Source organism: Rhinoraja longicauda, chromosome 4 (assembly GCF_053455715.1).
Source record: "Rhinoraja longicauda isolate Sanriku21f chromosome 4, sRhiLon1.1, whole genome shotgun sequence".
NCBI lineage: Eukaryota > Metazoa > Chordata > Chondrichthyes > Rajiformes > Arhynchobatidae > Rhinoraja > Rhinoraja longicauda.
In genome coordinates, this window is record NC_135956.1 from 76,358,513 (window position 1) to 76,376,809 (window position 18,297).

At 41.4% G+C, this 18,297-nt stretch overlaps 1 protein-coding gene across 3 annotated transcripts in view; it reads left to right on the forward strand.

Annotated features, from left to right (window-relative positions):
* prex2 (phosphatidylinositol-3,4,5-trisphosphate-dependent Rac exchange factor 2) overlaps window positions 1–18,297 on the forward strand; it is a 264,841-nt gene that overhangs the window by 173,671 nt on the left and 72,873 nt on the right. For 2 of the 3 annotated variants that reach the window (XM_078398119.1, XM_078398117.1), the window contains 2 exons: window positions 5,277–5,318; window positions 10,343–10,560. In XM_078398119.1, the coding sequence (XP_078254245.1) occupies window positions 5,277–5,318; window positions 10,343–10,560 (260 nt within the window). The remainder of the gene's footprint in view (window positions 1–5,276; window positions 5,319–10,342; window positions 10,561–18,297) is intronic. The other variant, XM_078398118.1, reaches the window with a different exon arrangement.

The following is an 18,297-nucleotide window of genomic DNA, read 5'->3' on the forward strand; positions in this document are numbered from 1 at the left end:
AGGGGCGGGACAAAGATAGGGTGTAGTAGGAGACAGGAAGACAGTGGGAGAACTGGGAAGGGGGAGGGGAAAGAGAAGGACAGAGGAACTATCTGAAGTTGGAGAAGTCAATGTTCACTCCGCTGGGGTGTAAACTGCCCAAGCGAAATATGAGATGCTGTCCTTCCAATTTGCGCTGGGCTTCACTCTGACAATGGAGGAGGCCCATGACAGAAAGGTCAGATTGGGAGTGGGAGGGGGAGTTGAAGTACTGAGCCTCTGGGAGATCAGGTTGGTTAAGGCGGACTGAGCTGTGTAAATATATCAGGCATTAAGTTTTTTTAAAGTCTTCGAAAAAAGAGAAAAAAGACAAACCTGACACATTCCACCCATCTCCCAATCACCCTCTTCCCCACTCACCTGTATCCACATATCACTTGCCAGACTTTGTCTCGTCCTCACCTCTCTTTTCCAGCTTTCCCTTCCCTTGCTCCGTCAGTCTGAAGAAGGATCCTAGCCCGAAATGTAATTTGTCAATTTTCTCCACGGATGTTGCCTGACCCGTTGAATTCCTCCAGCACTTTTTCTTCGTTCAAGTGTATTTTAGGTTTCAGGTGTTCTTTGCTCAGAAACCTTCAGACCAGCCAGTGGCATTTAAATATTCATATGGATTCTGCCAGTGGAATGTGCTTCTGTTGCAGTTATATCATTTTGCAAAAGTTAGCTTCTCCATTTTTTAATGTCAACGTCAAGTATGTAATTGCAGCCACTGAAACTAGTTAATTCAAGTCAAGTCAAGTCAAGTTTATTTGTCACATACACATACACGATGTGCAGTGAAATGAAAGTGGCAATGCCTGCGGATTGTGCACAAAAAAGAATTACAGTTACAGCATATAAATAAAGTTAATACAGAGAAGACTAAATTTAGTCCCAGGAGTTATAAAAGTTGACAGTCCTGATGGCCTGTGGGAAGAAACTCCGTCTCATCCTCTCCGTTTTCACAGCGTGACAGCGGAGGCGTTTGCCTGACCATAGCATCTGGAACAGTCTGTTGCTGGGATGGCAGGGGTCCCTCATAATCTTGCTTGCTCTGCATCTGCACCTCCTGATGTATAGGTCCTGCAGGGGGGCGAGTGTAGTTCCCATGGTGCGTTCTGCCGAACGCACTACTCTCTGCAGGGCCATCCTGTCCTGGGCAGAGCTGTTCCCAAACCAGACTGTAATGTTGCCGGACAGGATGCTCTCTACAGCCCCAGAGTAGAAGCAATGAAGGATCCTCAGAGACACTCTGAATTTCCTCAGCTGTCTAAGGTGGTAAAGGCGCTGCTTTGCCTTACCCACCAGTGCGGCAATGTGCGTTGCCCATGTCAGATCCTCTGTGATGTGGACTCCCAAGTATTTAAAACTGCTCACCCTATCCACAGTAGACCCATTTATCTCCAGTGGCGTGTACGTCCCTGGAGGTTTATTGGAGTCACCAGAAACTGCAGATTCAAAATCTTGACTGAACTTAGAACATAGGACAGTACAGCACGGGAACAGGCCCTTTGTCCCAACATGTCTGTGCCAAATATGATGCCAACTTAATCTAATTTCCACCCCCTGCACATGATCCACAACCCTCCATTCCCAACATATCCATATATCTATCTAACAGCCTCTGAAATGCCGTTGCACATCTGCCTCCACCACCAGCCCAGCTTGAGCGTTCCAGGCACTCACCAATCTCTGCCCACATCCCTTGCCCACATCTTTTATACTTTGTGCCTCTCACCTTAAGGTCATGCCTACTACGGTAGTCTTTGACACTTCCACTCTGGGAACAAGGTTCTGACTGTCTCCCCTATCTGCGCCTTTCATAATTTTATTCTACCAGGTCTCCCCTCAACCTCCAATGTTCCAGAGAAAATAATCCAAGTTTGTCCAACCTCTCCTTGCTGCTGATCCCCCATCCCCTACCTCTAATCCTGGCATCATTCTGGTAAACCGCTTCTACACTCTTGCCAAAGCCTCCACATTCTTCCTGCAACGGGGTGACAGAATTGCACACCATAATCCATTTGTAGCCCAAACAAAGTCCTTTAACATCGCATCCTGACTCTGAGATACAATGCCCTGACCGATGAAGGCAAGCATGCCTTTATCCACCTTTCAACTTGTGTTACCACTTTCAGGAATTTATGGACTTGGACCTCAAGATCCCTCTGCACATCAATGCTGTTAAGGGTCTTGCAATTAGCTGAGGGTATCACAAACTGCTGGAGGATTCAGCGGGTCAGGCAGCATCTCAGGAGAGAAGGAATGGGTGATGTTTCGGGTTGAAACCTTCTTGGGACTTGCAATTAGTTGTGTACTTTCTCCTTACATTTGACCTCACAAAATGCAATACCTCACCCTTACTTGGGTTAAACGCATCGACCCCGAAAAATCATGTGTGCATTTCCCTCCGCAGATGTTGCCTGACCTGCTGAGTTCCACATTGTTGATTGTATATTGTTGTCTTTTGTGTTTTAAAAGTATAAAACAACACTGTACTGTTGAGTGTGAGGAGAGGAAAAATAGATATTCCTGTCTGTGATGAGTAAAGCCTAGTACATCGGTTTTTGCAGTGACTTAATTCATTGTCACAACAAGCCATTTAGGACAGAAACGAAGAGAAATTTCTTCACTCAGAGGGTGGTGAATTTTTGGAATTCTTTACATGAGTGAGTTGTGGAGGATCAGTATGAGGTCATTGAAAATAGAGCAATGGATACTTAGAGATGAAGGGAATTGAAGTTCTGGGGATTCTGCAGGAAAATGAAACTGAAGTAAATGATGCTAACAAAGAACAGAGTAATCTTGGAGAGTTAGATGGTCTATTCGTGCTCCTGATTCTTATATTCATATTAAAATGTTAATGTCATATAAATAATGGATAATAAAATTACATAAATCCTTTAATAACATTTGCAGATCACATGGATAAATGAATCTCTGTTTAAATATCACTAACGGATTGGAAATAATTATTCTTTTGATTACTTTATAATCTATCTGCTACTTTAAAATTCCATTATTGTAAAGTAGTATATTAAATATAACATTTTATCAATAAATTAATACAATTTCTTTCTGTTCAGTTCAAACCTACAGGGCAGAAACAGGCCCTTCAGCCCACCAAGTCCGTGCCAACCTGCGATCCCCACACACTAACACTATTCAACTAGGGACAATTTACACATTTTTCCTGAAGCCAATTAACCTTCAAACCTCTACGTCTTTGGAATGTGGGAGGAAACTGGAACACCCGGGGAAAACATGGGGAGAATGTACAAACTCCGTACAGGCAACACCCTAGTCAGGATCTAACCCGGGTCTCTGGCGCTGTAAGGCAGCATTTCTACTGCTGTGCCATCGTACCGCCCGAACCTTTTGCACAACTATGGTCTAGAAACTAATGACGCTATATATATAATCATGCTCTTATAGGGCCTGTCCCACTTAGGCAATTTTTTTGGCGACTGCCGGCGACTACCAAAGTCGTAGCAGATCGCCGAAATTTTCTTTTACCCGACGACAATGACCACGACAATGCCGAGTCAGGTCGAGATTACACCGTCTTCGGAAACATAGCGAAATTCCCACGCTGTCAATGCTTCTCCGGCGTCCTAATTTTCGCTGAAATCACTGACAGGTCGGTAAGTACTTGAGAGTTTTGAATTATAACATCTTGTATGGGTTACTTAAAAACCAAACTTCACTGTAACAAGGCATAAACTGGATTTTGTTTCAGTTTACTAATAGCTGCATTAAAAAAAAAATTTTTTTTAAGTGGTTAAGTGGATTTTTGTGAAAAGTGTGTGGGCATTCTTTGAAAATGTACGGGAGATGCATATCTGGTTTCTGGGTTGCATATTTGGGTTGTAAGCCCACTTTAAATGTAATGGCTGATGGCCATAAACATTGCGAAAATTCCCATGCTTACCTGACCGTCAAACTGTCGCCTCCAATCTACCTGTCAAATGTCCTGACGGTAAATAAATTGGTTAAACACAAGCATTTTATGGTATTTTGAAATGACTTTACTTATTTTAATATTATGTGCTTTTAAATGCATCTACGAGAACCTATCAAACCTGGGGACAGCACGCGACAGCGCCCGCAATAAACAACGATACCTGGCGACAAGCCAGCTGTCACCGAGAAATTTCAAACCAGATGATTTCTCAGCAAAATGCTGAGATCCACTACGATTTTTGGAAGACTCCTCACGATCATGCCCGCGACACCCCGGCGAACTATCGGCGACAGCCTAGTCGCCGGCAGTCGCCTTAAAATCGCCTAAGTGGGACAGGCCCTTATTTCTGTAAAGAAATGTATGCAATTTAAAAATAAGCAAATTTAAGTGTAATTGCATCTGAATAGGAAAACTGAACTTTGAGTCATCGAATTTTTCTGCATGAATAAATTGCCTCTAAAAATCGAGGGTGTTTTCCAAGAAAATACAACTGTCGGCGGATTCTCTGATTCTTACCAGTAAATCATAAGATTTATGAGCCATTACTTGCCCATGACATCTTAATATTAGTGTAGCAACTATACCAATAATACAATGTTTAACACTACACAACACTAACTTCAGCAACAATGATCTTCTATGCAGTGTGTTTTTGGTTGCACTTTAGGTGTTTGCACTATTTTGGTTAGGTTTAGGTTTATTATTGTCATATGTACTGAAGTACAGTGAAAATCTGTGTTTTGCATGCTATCCAAACAGATCAGAAATTCTGTACATAAATACAATCAAATCAAACTCAAGTGTAATAGATAGAGCAAAGGGGAAGATACAGAGTGCAGAATATAGTTCTCTGCATTGTAGCGCATCAGTTCCAAGGAAAAAGTCCAATGTCCTCTTTGGGATAGAGGAGAACTGGACAGTACCCAAACTGATGGAAGGGCCGTTCAGAAGCCTGATAATGGAGGGGAAGAATCTGGATGTTTTCAAGCTTCTGTATCTTCTGGCAGATGGAAGCAGGGAGTAGAAGGAATGACAGGTGTGGGACAAGTTTTTGATTATGTTATGTTCGATTATGTCTGCTTTTATGGGGCAGCATGAAGTATTATGGCTATTGATTTATAATATTGCAATTATTATATATTTATCTGTGTGTTATTGTGATTACAGACCTGTTAAGCTGCAGAAATTAAGAATGTTATTGTTCAGTTGCCAGAAGATATGGCAGAAGAGGCACCCTTGCCTCTTGATCAGTTTGCCACTTATTGCATTTTCTAATGAAGTCGTTTTCTTTCAGAGGTACAGAAGCGAGTACTCCTGGCTCTGCTAGAAAATACAGGTAATGTCAGAACTCATTAAATTGAAACAAATTAGTTAGTGGTGGAAGGAACTGCAGATGCTGGTTTGAAACAAAGATAGACACAAAATGTTGGAGTAACTCAGAGGGACAGGCAGCATCTCTGGAGAGAAGGAATGGGTGACGTTTCGGGTCGAGACCCTGGTGGCATGTAACTTCCTAAGCTTATGCAGAGCCATAAACAGTTCACACCCTCTTGCAAGAGCTTAGGGATATTCTATTAATGTCAGGATCATCCAATGATCTTTTACTCCAGCTAGTGATTGCAGTTCAGGGGTGCCTGGTCAAAGCACAAACCTGACCTATTTCTAAATATGGTTCTGCTGAAGTTTATACGTTCATAAGTACTTGGCCCATCAAGTATACTCTGCCATTCAATCATAATGTGACTTCTAATTCGATCATCCAAATCATTAATATATATTGTAAGTAGTTGCGGCCCCAGCACCGAGCCTTGCAGCACTCCACTCGCCACTGCCTGCCATTCTGAAAAGGACCCATTTATTCCTACTCTTTGCTTTCTGTCTGCCAACCAATTCTCTATCCATTTCAATACCCTACCCCCAATACCATCTGCCCTAATTTTGCTCACCAAACCTCCCTTGTGGTCAAGAACCAACCTGATTTTCCCAGTCTACCTGCATATTGAAATCCCCCATAACCACAGTGGCATTACCTTTGTTACATGCCAGTATTAACTCCTGCTGCAACTTACACTCTATATTCGGGCTACTGTTTGGGGGCCTGTAGATAACTCCCATTAGTGTCTTCTTACCTTTACAATTCCTCAACTCTATCCACAGTGACTCTACATCGTCAGTCCCTATGTCACCCCTCGCAAGGGAGTGAATTTCATCCCTCACCAACAGAGCTACCCCACCTCCTCTGCCCACCTGCCTGTCCTTTCTATAGGACGTATAACCCTGAATATTCAGTTCCCAGTTCTGATCCTCCTCCATCCACGTCTCTGTAATCTGCACAGTGTCATATCTACCAATGTCTAACTGAGCCTCAAGCTCATCCACTAATAATCATTGAATAGCTAGGATTTATTATTAATAGTTCTGTTGCCCAATGCATTTTTCACGCACAAACAGGAATTGTATGAATTATTTATTTTGTACAGAAGGAACAGTATTAATAATGTTTTTTTTGTCTAATTTTAATGTAGCTACTGCATTGACATACTTGGTACAGTAATAAAAAAATTGAGAGATAATTGTGAAATCAATTCATGGTTTGACACCTAATTGGTTTCTGGTAATTTGGGTGGTAATTCCACATTTCTTGGCCACCAGGCTGATATTTCATATAAATGTACAATTAAAATGATCATTGTACCTAATTAAAAATATGATTCTAAGTCAATTTTTCATATTTCATTGGACCACAAGTTCTAAGTTTAAAATATATGTATGAAGTTAAGAGACAATCCATTTTTAATTACTTCAAGGGAGCAACCTTGTTCTGAGCAGGTACGGGCATTGTACCACTTCAGGAGAATGCAGATCAGAACACATGATGTTTCAGGAAAAGACTCTCTTCGAGAGGACATAGAATTTTGATTTGAACATATAATTTGCTGCTATAATGAACTGCTGTGTGTGATACAGAGAGGCTTTTAATTCCTCAATGTTACATTCATTTGCTGTTTGTAGAAATGCTGAAATACCTTTATTACATTTTACAAAATTTCTGTGAATGTTACAACGTATTAAATTATTACAAAGGTCTATGTTCAGATTTATTAAGTCACAGGATGCTACAAACATTTCACGAACATCACCCCTTAAACAGTTACAGTAGTTCAATCTTCACTTGATTTGCACACAGGTTTTTTCTAGCTCTTGTCAAGATGAAAGGGAATCTAGCTGGAGGGATGAAGAGTGGGTGAACCACGTCAATTCATTCAGTAAAAATATATATTGTTTAATGGATGGGATTAGTTTACTTTTTAACAGTATTCAGTGACTTCAGCAGCAAATTTCTGTGTGAGCAAAGGTGCATATTTTAGTGCATTTACTGCCAATTGGGGTTCATTAATATAGGGCTTATTGCAAGGCTAGTAATCTTGTGCTCACTGTAACATTTGGAAAATTTAAATTCAGTTAATTAAATAAATCTGGAAATAAGTATTGCCAATGAAGGTGACCAGAAAACTACAGGTTGTTGTAAAAACATGTTATCATGGAAGGAAGAAAATCTGCCACTGTTATGCAATGTGGCTTCAGACTCTCAGATCCTTAACAATCCTCTGCAATTGCCAGTTGTATGAAACCACTATGACAAAGAGTAATAAGAAATAAAAATGTCCACCTGTCATAGTTTGGGAAGATCTACCTGCACTAACAAATTGAAAGAGATGTCCTGCAGACTTGTCAATAAATATCTTCTTCTTGCGTATGAGGCAGCAGGAGTTATGAAGCTGCTTCTGCTTCTGCTGTCTCTGTTTGTTGTCGTTTGCCTGACTGAGGTCAGTTGACAGGGCTCACCACGGGGAGGTCGACATTGAGAGCCTCTAATAAATATCAGAGACTTGCATACGTAACTTTGGCCTAAAGGCACATTCTTTATCATCCAGCATGCTTGGGTGCCACAAGTACTGTCTAGGTTTAATAAGAGTTTTCAGCATTAACTCCAGATCTCATCAATTTTATGCTTCAGGTCAAATGTAGGTCAGGAAGGCTGATAGTTATCAATTCCTGCCATCCGTTTAATCGTGAGTCACAAGTTGTCCATGTTGAATGCTGCTTGGAAGAAGGTCATAAAGGCATCCAATATAATCATGGACCTCAGTGAGGACTTAATAGCAATGTTAATGATCAAATTGGTCAAATCCTGAACAGTGACAGGTGGTAAGATACAAGATACAAATAATTTATTAGCCAAATATTTACGAATATACAAGGAGACCAACATGAACAAATATAATTCGTAAAGCTCCCTACGCAAGAACTCTCCATTACAAAGCTGTCTCCAGACCTTGAAAGGTGATGAATCAAACATTGAAATACCTGGCGGCACGGTGACACAGCGGTAGAGTTGCTGCCTTACAGCACTTGCAGCGCCAGAGACCCGGGTTCAATCCCGACCATGGGTGCTGCCTGCACAGAGTTTGTATGTTCTCCCTGTGACCGCGTGGGTTTTCTCTGAGATCTTCGGTTTCCACCCACACTCCAAAGGCATACAGGTATGTAGGTTAATTGGATTGGTGTATGTGTAAATTGTCCCTAGTGTGTGTAGGATAGTGTTCGTGTGCGGGGATCGCTGGTCGGTGCGGACTCCGTGGGCCAAAAGGCCTGTTTCCATGCTGTATCTCTAAACTAAACTAAACATAGCAGAGCCACTCTCCTTAAATCTAGACCCTTTGAGAAGATTCTCACAGATAAGAAATTATACTTCAGTGTCTTTTGAAGGAAGAATTATGGTGGACTTTATGATATGTTTATAAAAGGAATCTTACAAAAAAAGACCTGAAATATAATTTATGCTCAGTGTGTAATTACAGGGACATATAAAAGGAAAATGTATAATATAACAGTCATTTGTGACAAATATTGTCACAGTGAGGATGAAATAGCACTTCTAAACTTTGATAGCCTCTAACTTGGGTCAGACAGTTTCCTCAAAGTTTCCATTGAGAATTTATAAGAATAACAGTTTACATTTCACAAATCTTTTGGACCAGTTCATTTGGTGAAGGTGCTCACCTTTCAGTAACCACCTGGGATTGTAACAAATAGCTGCGTCATATTTCAGATGTTGCTCACAAATGTTAGAACTTCCATCGGACTTCCACTGGAGTTACAGGAAAGTACTGATATAAATTTTGAGGTGATTTTGGGCCATTGTTAACTTTAATAATACCTATAATAGTCTGTTATCTTGGGATTGGGCATTGTATGTAGATCTAATCTTTTCTTAATTGAGAATACCGCAGTTAAAATAAAACCCTCTTACTGGTGTTCACTGAATCATTTTCTATCACTGATTTTACTTCGACATTCATCCTCAAATGAGTCAATTTATCCTAATTATCAATGTCACTGAGGATTTGTAAATGTTAATTGTATCTTCACACCACTCAGTTATAAGGGACATGTGCTAATTTATTTAGATATTTGAATAAATTATTTTGTTATAGGCTTCACTTTAAAACATTGTCACCATCCATTCCACCTACATCCAGTGCACCTCGTTGCCCTCCAGCATTTTGACATCTTCCGATTCCCTGGGACCCACTAACTCATCTTCAATATGGATGCCCCATCTTTCTTTCACCTCCATTAGACAATAGACAATAGACAATAGGTGCAGGAGTAGGCCATTCAGCCCTTCGAGCCAGCACCGCCATTCAATGCGATCATGGCTGATCACTCTCAATCAGTACCCCGTTCCTGCCTTCTCCCCATACCCCCTCACTCCGCTATCCTTAAGAGCTCTATCCAGCTCTCTCTTGAAAGCATCCAACGAACTGGCCTCCACTGCCTTCTGAGGCAGAGAATTCCACACCTTCACCACCCTCTGACTGAAAAAGTTCTTCCTCATCTCCGTTCTAAATGGCCTACCCCTTATTCTTAAACTGTGGCCCCTTGTTCTGGACTCCCCCAACATTGGGAACATGTTATCTGCCTCTAATGTGTCCAATCCCCTAATTATCTTATATGTTTCAATAAGATCCCCCCTCATCCTTCTAAATTCCAGTGTATACAAGCCCAATCGCTCCAGCCTTTCAACATACGAGCATAAGCTACGTGCATAAGATATTCTGGAGCAGTCTCGAGTGTTGCAGTCATTCAAGAATATCATAGTATGATAAAGTAGAAATGTCTAAGTAAGTCAATGGATTTTCAACATTTAATTTTTTTTTAATCAATGTCATAGTTGGCTATAATAATATAAAGTATTGTTAGGATTTAATTTGTATTCTTGTTTGAAGAAAAAAATCTGTGAAACATTTAATCACTACTTCATTATTTTTCTTCACGATTTTTTGTCATCCTCAGATACCGAGATCCAACTCAGACAGGACATGGTGTTTTGTCAAAGTCTCGTTGCCACAATTTGTACTTTCTCAGAACAGCTACTGGCTGCATTGCATCAGATATACGACACTAACACAGAATATGAAATGGAAATACAGGAGCCAAGTAGAAAATGGTTGGAACAAATAGCCAATGTGGGAATCCTCTTTAACTTCCATTCACTGCTCTCTCCTAATCTGGTAAGAAGTTACTAATGGCAGAATTCGCTATTAAGTTTTGGTAGCCATGTAGATGTATCAAATGTTTAGTCAGGGATTATCTGGCTGATTGAGTAATGTGAACCAGTTTTCTAAATTAATGCATTATGAATTACAGACATCGAATAATATAAGGTAACTGAATATATAATTGTTGAGAACAATATTTTATGCCAAATAAAAAGACATCTGATACACCCCAAGCCATGAGGATATGTTTTGAATAGTTTAGCCCCAACAAGAGGACAGAAAATAATGTGATCAGAATAAACAAAAATGTAGACCCAGGGCACTTGGTAGGCAAAAGGGACCAACCTAGAATGCCAAGTTGGTTGGCATGGGCAAGGTGAGATGAAGGGCCTGCTTCCTTGCTGTGTAGCTCGATAACTGTATCGACTCACTACACTCAAAATGTGTCTAATTGGGGTGAAGAAATCGGATTAGAGAACTATCCCAATTCTGCTGAGTGCCTTCTTCACTATCTAAAAGATGGGTGTCAGATGTTTGGACAGGGGCTCAAATTCAGTGCTTGCCATAGGGGCTATTTTCCGTAGATACACCCCTGATCACACTTCACAACAAACAGTAAATTTGTGGAACATGTTATATCAGATGTGATGTTAATTAAAAAATATAATGAGTATGGCATTCAATCCTCTGATTTGCTTCCAAGTACTGTAGCTGAAATACATTCAATCTCAATTTTCTGTTTTTGTCCAATTTTCTTTAGTACCTTTATCTACTATTTATTTCCATCATGGAAACTGCAGTTGATTCACGATTCTCTAATACTGGTGTGTAATTCTTTTGAGAAATTCATCTCTCCTTGGCAGCTTGGAACGTTGCACTTATTGCTCTGCTTCCAGAATTTGATTCCATTGTTTTATTGAGACAGTAAATTTTCAAATATTGAATTGTCCAAGATACTTCTGGAATTACTCTTGGCTTTCATAGATCTGTTTGCAGTTTTCATTTTGTGATAAAACATTGCATCATTGAACCTATCAAAACAATTGAACATTTTTTTCACAAGATATGAATACATTGAAATAAGACCAATAAATGGGTTGCCTCCTCTGATATCTATCAAAATGTATGTTTTGTTGAAAGTAAAGCAGTGAAAGGTCATAATCTGAGTAATTAGCTTGATTGCATATACCCAAAATAAAGAGAATGAGAGAAAATGGATAGAATTTAAGGCACTAATGACTGAAGCAGAAACCATATCAACTTAAGAATTAGGTCTTAGATGAATAATTCATGTAGAGAAATGAAAGGTTTAGCACACACATTGAAATGGAATAATTGTCTTTTAATTTGTAGGAATGTTATACTTTTCATTTAAATACCTTTTATATATGAGAAGTTGTTGTTATTTATCGCCCATATGGGAATTGTACTATTCAGAACAGTATCTGAAGGAAGTTCCAAACTCCGTCTTAGATGCCGGCAGCTCTCCTTAAGCATCTCCAATGAACAATTATTGAGATCTCTGGGATATGAATAGCCAATAATCTCATGGAAATAACAAATTAGATATTTAATTTGCATGTAAGTGAAAAAATAAACTGTAATATTTATATCCATTTAAGTTTCAAAGTTTGAGTAAGGTTGTTAATTTCTTCTATCTCTGATTATTGTTCGATTCAAAGGCATGGTTTGAAAATGAAAATAAAATTAGAAATAGAACAGAAAATGCTGGAAAGAAACACTCAGGAAGTCAGGCAGCATCTGTGGAATGAAACAGGACATTTGTTCTGACTACAATTGATGTTTTAGGTTTACTGTTGTCACTTGTACCAAGGTACAGTAAAAGCTTAGTTTTGCATGCCATCCTCTCAGATCAGATCATACTAACTATAAATACTATCAAGTCAAACTCAAGTGCAATAAGTAGAGCAAAGGGGAAGATAGAGAGTGCAGAATATAATTCTCAGCATTGTAGTGCACCAGTTTTGTTGACAAACTCCAATGTCTGGGGTAGAAGTGAATCGTTCAGTATCCAAGCTGATGGAAGGACCATTCAGAACCCTGATAAAAAGAGGGGAAGAAGCTATTCCTGAGTCCAGTGGTGAGTGCTTTCAAGCTTCTGTACCTTCTGCAGGATGTGAGTAGGGAGAAGAACAAATGACAGGCGAGGGACAAGTCTTTGATTATGTTAGCAGCTTTCCCAAGGCAGAGTGAAGTGCCGATGGAGTCAATGGTGGTAAAGTAGGCACGGTAGCGCAGCGGTAGAGTTGCTGCTTTACAGCGAATGCAGCGCCGGAGACTCAGGTTCGATCCTGACTACGGGTGCTGCACTGTAAGGAGTTTGTACGTTCTCCCCGTGACCTGCGTGGGTTTTCTCCGAGATCTTCGGTTCCCTCCCACACTCCAAAGACGTACAGGTATGTAGGTTAATTGGCTGGGTAAATGTAAAAAATTGTCCCTAGTGGGTGTAGGATAGTGTTAATGTGCGGGGATCGCTGGGCGGCACGGACTTGGAGGGCCGAAAAGGCCTGTTTCCGGCTGTATATATATGATATGATATGATAAAATGCTGGAGTAACTCAGCGGAGTTGAGTTACTGCAGCACCTTCTATCTATCTTCGGTATAAAGAAGCATATGCAGTTCCTTACTATTCTCAGTTGTGGTAAGTCTGTGTGAATGAAACTGTGGCTCTGATTTTACCTTTTTATACAAAATTAACAATATTTATAGTGACAGTTCAAATAATGTCCAGGAATTAATGGATTATTTTACATGTAGAACATGTAGTGGTTCAGTTATTTTCATGATTTATTTGGAAAATAATCAAGTTTTGCAAGTAATGAGAAGAAAAACTAGTTCATTTGGGGCGACTGAAACCACTCTGCATTAGATCTTTTTTTCAACATGACACGAGAGTATGCTGCAGCTTATTAGTTAGAAAAGGATAGAAACATGCAGTAATATTTAAGTTTTGCCTTCAACAAGTGTAACTGCTCTGAAAAATTATTTGTATCATAAATTTCAAGAATCAGCTTTTCCCGAAGATTAAAAAAAAAAAATCACTCCACTGCATTGTTCACTTCGCTAGAACTGGTTAGATCTAAATGCAGCACGGTTCTATCAGGTTATTCAGACCTGAAGAAGGGTCTTGACCCATTCTTTCTCTTCAGAGATGCTGCCTGGCCCGCTGAGTTATTCCAGCATTTTCTGTCTTATCTTTGCTTTAAACCAGCAACTGCTGTTCCTTCCAGCACATTATTCGAGCCTTGGTGCAAATCAAACTAAAGTTGAAGCTGGTGTATAATGATGACAAACTGAACTTGAAATATGGGGCCTTTTGGTGTCACTATTTCAAATAATCTTACATATCCACACTCATTGTGGCTTGTTGACTTAAATAGAGATTTCTGAGCCACGTCAATATTTACTTTATCAAAATGGAATTGCGATAATTTGCCAATGAAGCTTATAAAAGTGAAAACTATATAAATAACACTGATTGAAGGTTCTATTTTTAGATACATAGTGTCGATGGGCAAAAATGGTCATAGTGGGCCGAGATTTTGTACTGTAGAACTCTTACGACTTTATATCAGGCAGAACTCATAAAGAGATAGATTTGTACCAGCATGGATATTCTTTTGTATGATGGGTTTTATTCTTCCATGCCATAATCAAATATATTTTCAAAAAATAGAATTGTGATGCATATATATTTGCATGCAGAAACCAAGTGAGATTGATGAGCAAAACTGTGGACATCCGTTTGTATTTGAGACATGTACCGTGCAACCTTTAACATTGACGGTGAAAGAGAATCTATCATTTTTTTTGTTTTTGTTTAAGCATTTCCTTCTGTATTATACGGAGCTAACCCTTAAAATTCTGTTTTGCTCTTTGATGGAAGAATGGGAAAAGGTTTTTAGAACATAGGGTTGCAGAGAATGTAAGTTAATTAATCCAATTTTTCAAGAACGTTGAATTTTAATTGTTTTCATTCAGTCAAACTCATTGCAGGATCCACCAATGTTTGAATTAGACTTTTGTCTGTGAAACATAAAATCATGAACCATTATTGGATTCTCGACTCAAAGATAAAAGAACATTTGCTGCATTTTGATAAATTAGCTTTGAAATTCAATTGCAAGAAATGATCTCTGCTACCAATTCTGCAAGATCAGAAGTGCATCGGATATTTGGCCTCCGTCTTCATTTCCGTGACACTATGAGCGATGGATAGATATGCCGTGGTCAATCGGCTCACTCACAAGGATGATTAGATCTTTGAGCACTTACTGATAGCAGCTCGAGGAGAACGTTTAAAAAAGGAAGTGAAGACTATTGGGAAAAGAATATCAGCATTAGTTTGCAGTTGAATTGACAGAAATGTTCCTGCACCTCACAGCTGCACATTTAAATTATTATTTTTTGTAAGCCCCCTATTTTAACAGCAGCAAGCAGTAGTCAGTGCATAATAACGTCCTCTCTTCGCTGACCGTAAGCACAGGCGCATCTCAAGGTTGTGTGCTTAGCCCCTGGCTATACTGTCATTACACCCATGACTGAGTGGCTAAGCACAACTCCAATGCCATCGATAAATTTGGCATCACTTTTGTTGCCCAAATCACAGGTTATGCTGAGTTAGTATACAGGTGAGTTAGAACACCTGGTTGAGTGATGCCGTAACAACAATCTCTCATTCAACATAAACAAAATCTAGGAAGTAATCATGGTAGCCATATTCAGCAGGTTAAGATGCTTGGGATCTATGGTGAATTGGTAGTTTGGATTCAGAACTGCCTTATGCATAGAGGACAGAGGGCAGTGGTGGAAGGATGGTCTGGAGGTCTGTGACCAGTGATGTTCCGCAAGAACCTCTGGTGTTTATGACACATAGAAATGACTTGGACAAAAATGAGTTGATGGTTGTCTGTAATCTCGTTTGTTATCCTTTGTAATTGAATATTGCTGCCGCAATAAACTTCTTTAACAAAGTACAAGCCTCCAGACTCGCCATAATGGGTTGGTTAGTAAGTTTACCGATGACACAAAAATTGGTGGAGTTGCAGACAGTGAAGAAGGCTGCCAAAAGATGCAGCAGGATATTAGATCAGTTACAGATATTGGTGACGAAAAGGCTGATTGAGTTTAATCCAGGCAGGGGTGAGGTGTGTAGAAAGGAACCTCAGATGCTGGTTTACACCGGAGATAGACACAAAATGCTGGAATGAGGTGTTGCACTTTTGAAGGTCAAATATTAGGGGAACATATATAGTTAATAGCAGGACATGAGAGGGATCTTGGCGTGCAAGTCCATAACTCCCTGAATGTAGCAACGCATAGAGATAGAATGGTAAAGAATGGTATGCTTGCCTTAATTGATTATAAATGTTAGGAAGCCATGTTGCAGTTTTATAAAACTTTGGTTAGACCACATTTGGAGTATTGTGTGCAGTTCTAGTTGTCCCATTACAAGAAAACTTTGAAGAGGGCGCAGAAGAGATTTTCCAGGTTGCTGCCTGGAGTAAAGAGTATTATGTTTCAGGAGAGATTGGACAAACTTGGATTGTTTTCTCTGCAGTGTCGGAGGCTGAGGGGAGACCTTATGGAAGTTTATAAAATAATAAGAGGCATAGACAGGGTAGACAGTCTGTCTACTATTCCCAGGTGAAATGTCTAATACCAGAAGGCAAAGTGATAAGACTAGATGGAGAAAGCTAGGGTCTAGAAATAGTAAAGAGCGTTGAAACATGTAGCACTGGACATTGAACCGATGAAATGCAGTTTTGTTATTGTATTGGAATTGTAATGAATTTATTAGCCAAGTATGTAAAAACATACAAGGAATTTGATTTGCCATATAGTCATACCAAAAAAGCAACAAGACACACAACTACATAAAAATTAACATTAACATCCACCACAGCGCACTGTAATGGAAGACAATAAGGTATTATCTTTTTCTATCCTTTTGTCCGGCGATCGGAGTAGTCGAATCATCCGCAGTCGGGGCGATCGAAGCTCCTGCGTCGGGGCGGTCGAAACTCCCGTGACCGAGTCGGTTAAAGCTCCTGCGGTTGGAGCTCCCAAAGTGGATCCTTAACCAAGCTCCACGATGTTGTCCGCAGGCTCCCGCGATTGGTGCTCCCGAAGTCGATCCCTGACAAAAGGATCGCAAGCTCCACGACGTTAAGTCCACAGGCTCCCGCTGTTGGAGCTTCCGGAGTCGGTCCCCAGCAAAGGGACCGCCAGCTCCACGATGTTAGGCCACAGCGTGGATGGAGATATGATACGGAAAAAGTCGCATCTCCGTCGAGCAAAGTTTACCCCCCACATAATACAAAACTAAAGATACACTAAAACGTACATTTAACAACAGGCTAAAAATAACAAAAGAAGAAAAGGACGAGACAGACTGTTGGCGAGGCTGCCATCGTATGGCGCCACCCGGTGGAGTTATGTGCTCAATATGCAAGAAGGCATGAATATAAGCATCATGGATCCTGCACCTTCAATGCTTTTGTGGCGGCTCCCAAGGGTCGGGCCATACTACTACCGACCCCTCGGCACGGGAATGTACCAGTCCCGGGAGGCGGTCCTGGACTCAGGTATATAAGGACAAGGTTTGGGCGCCAAGCCATTCCGGCAGACTAGACCCGTCTAATACCCACGATACAATAAAATATACCTTCCCGAAATACCTGGCTCCTTGCCTTTATCGATGCGCTACATTGGTGACCTCGACGGTCCATTCATTAGGATGGACAGAAAAGCAGAATCCGACCGCCCGTCCGGCTCGCAGGCCGACCAGGCCCCAGCTGTCGACGCGGTAGCCATCAAGCTCCCGACCTTCTGGATCACCCGGGCTCGCGTTTGGTTTTACCAAGCGGAGGCCCAGTTCCAGCTGCAGGGCATCACAGTGGATAACACCCGGTTTTTCCACCTGGTGGGAGCCCTTGACCAGGACACGGCCGAAGAGGTAACGGAGTTCCTCCAGGACCCCCCGGCCAACGGTAAATACGAAGCCCTTAAGGAGCTGCTGCTCCAAACCTACGGGCTAACCCGAATGGAGCGGGCCGAAAAGCTCCTCCACATGCCGGGCCTCGGTGACCGGCGCCCATCTAGCCTCCTGAAGGAGATGGTCGCGCTGCTCGACGGGCACAGACCGTGCCTAATGTTTGAATACACGTACCTGCACTTGCTGCCGGCCGACATTCGCCTGCAGCTCACCGACGCGGTGCGAGGTTACAACCAGATCCCGGTCCACCCGGAGGATGTACCCAAGACGGCAATCATCACGCCGTTCGGACTCTACGAGTTCGTACGGATGCCGTTCGGCCTCAAGAACGCCGCGCAGTCATTTCAGTGGTTAATGAACGGCGTGTGTCGCGGGCTGGATTTCCTATTTGTCTACCTTGACGACATGTTGGTAGCCAGCCGCTCGCGGCAGGAGCACTGTGCCCACCTCCGGCAGCTTTTCCAGTGGCTCAGCGAACACGGGTTGGCCATAAACCTCGCCAAGTGCCGCTTTGGCGTGGCCACAATCGACTTTCTCGGCCACCGTGTGTCCTCGCAAGGAGCGGTTCCCCTGCCGGACAAAGTAGACGCCATCCGCCGGTTTCCCCGTCCGTCCTCGGTGCGTGGCCTGCAGGAGTTCGTCGGCATGGTGGCCTTTTATAACCGGTTCCCGCCATCCGCGGCCCACATCATGCGGCCGCTATACGAGCTGCTGGCGGGCAAGCGTAAGA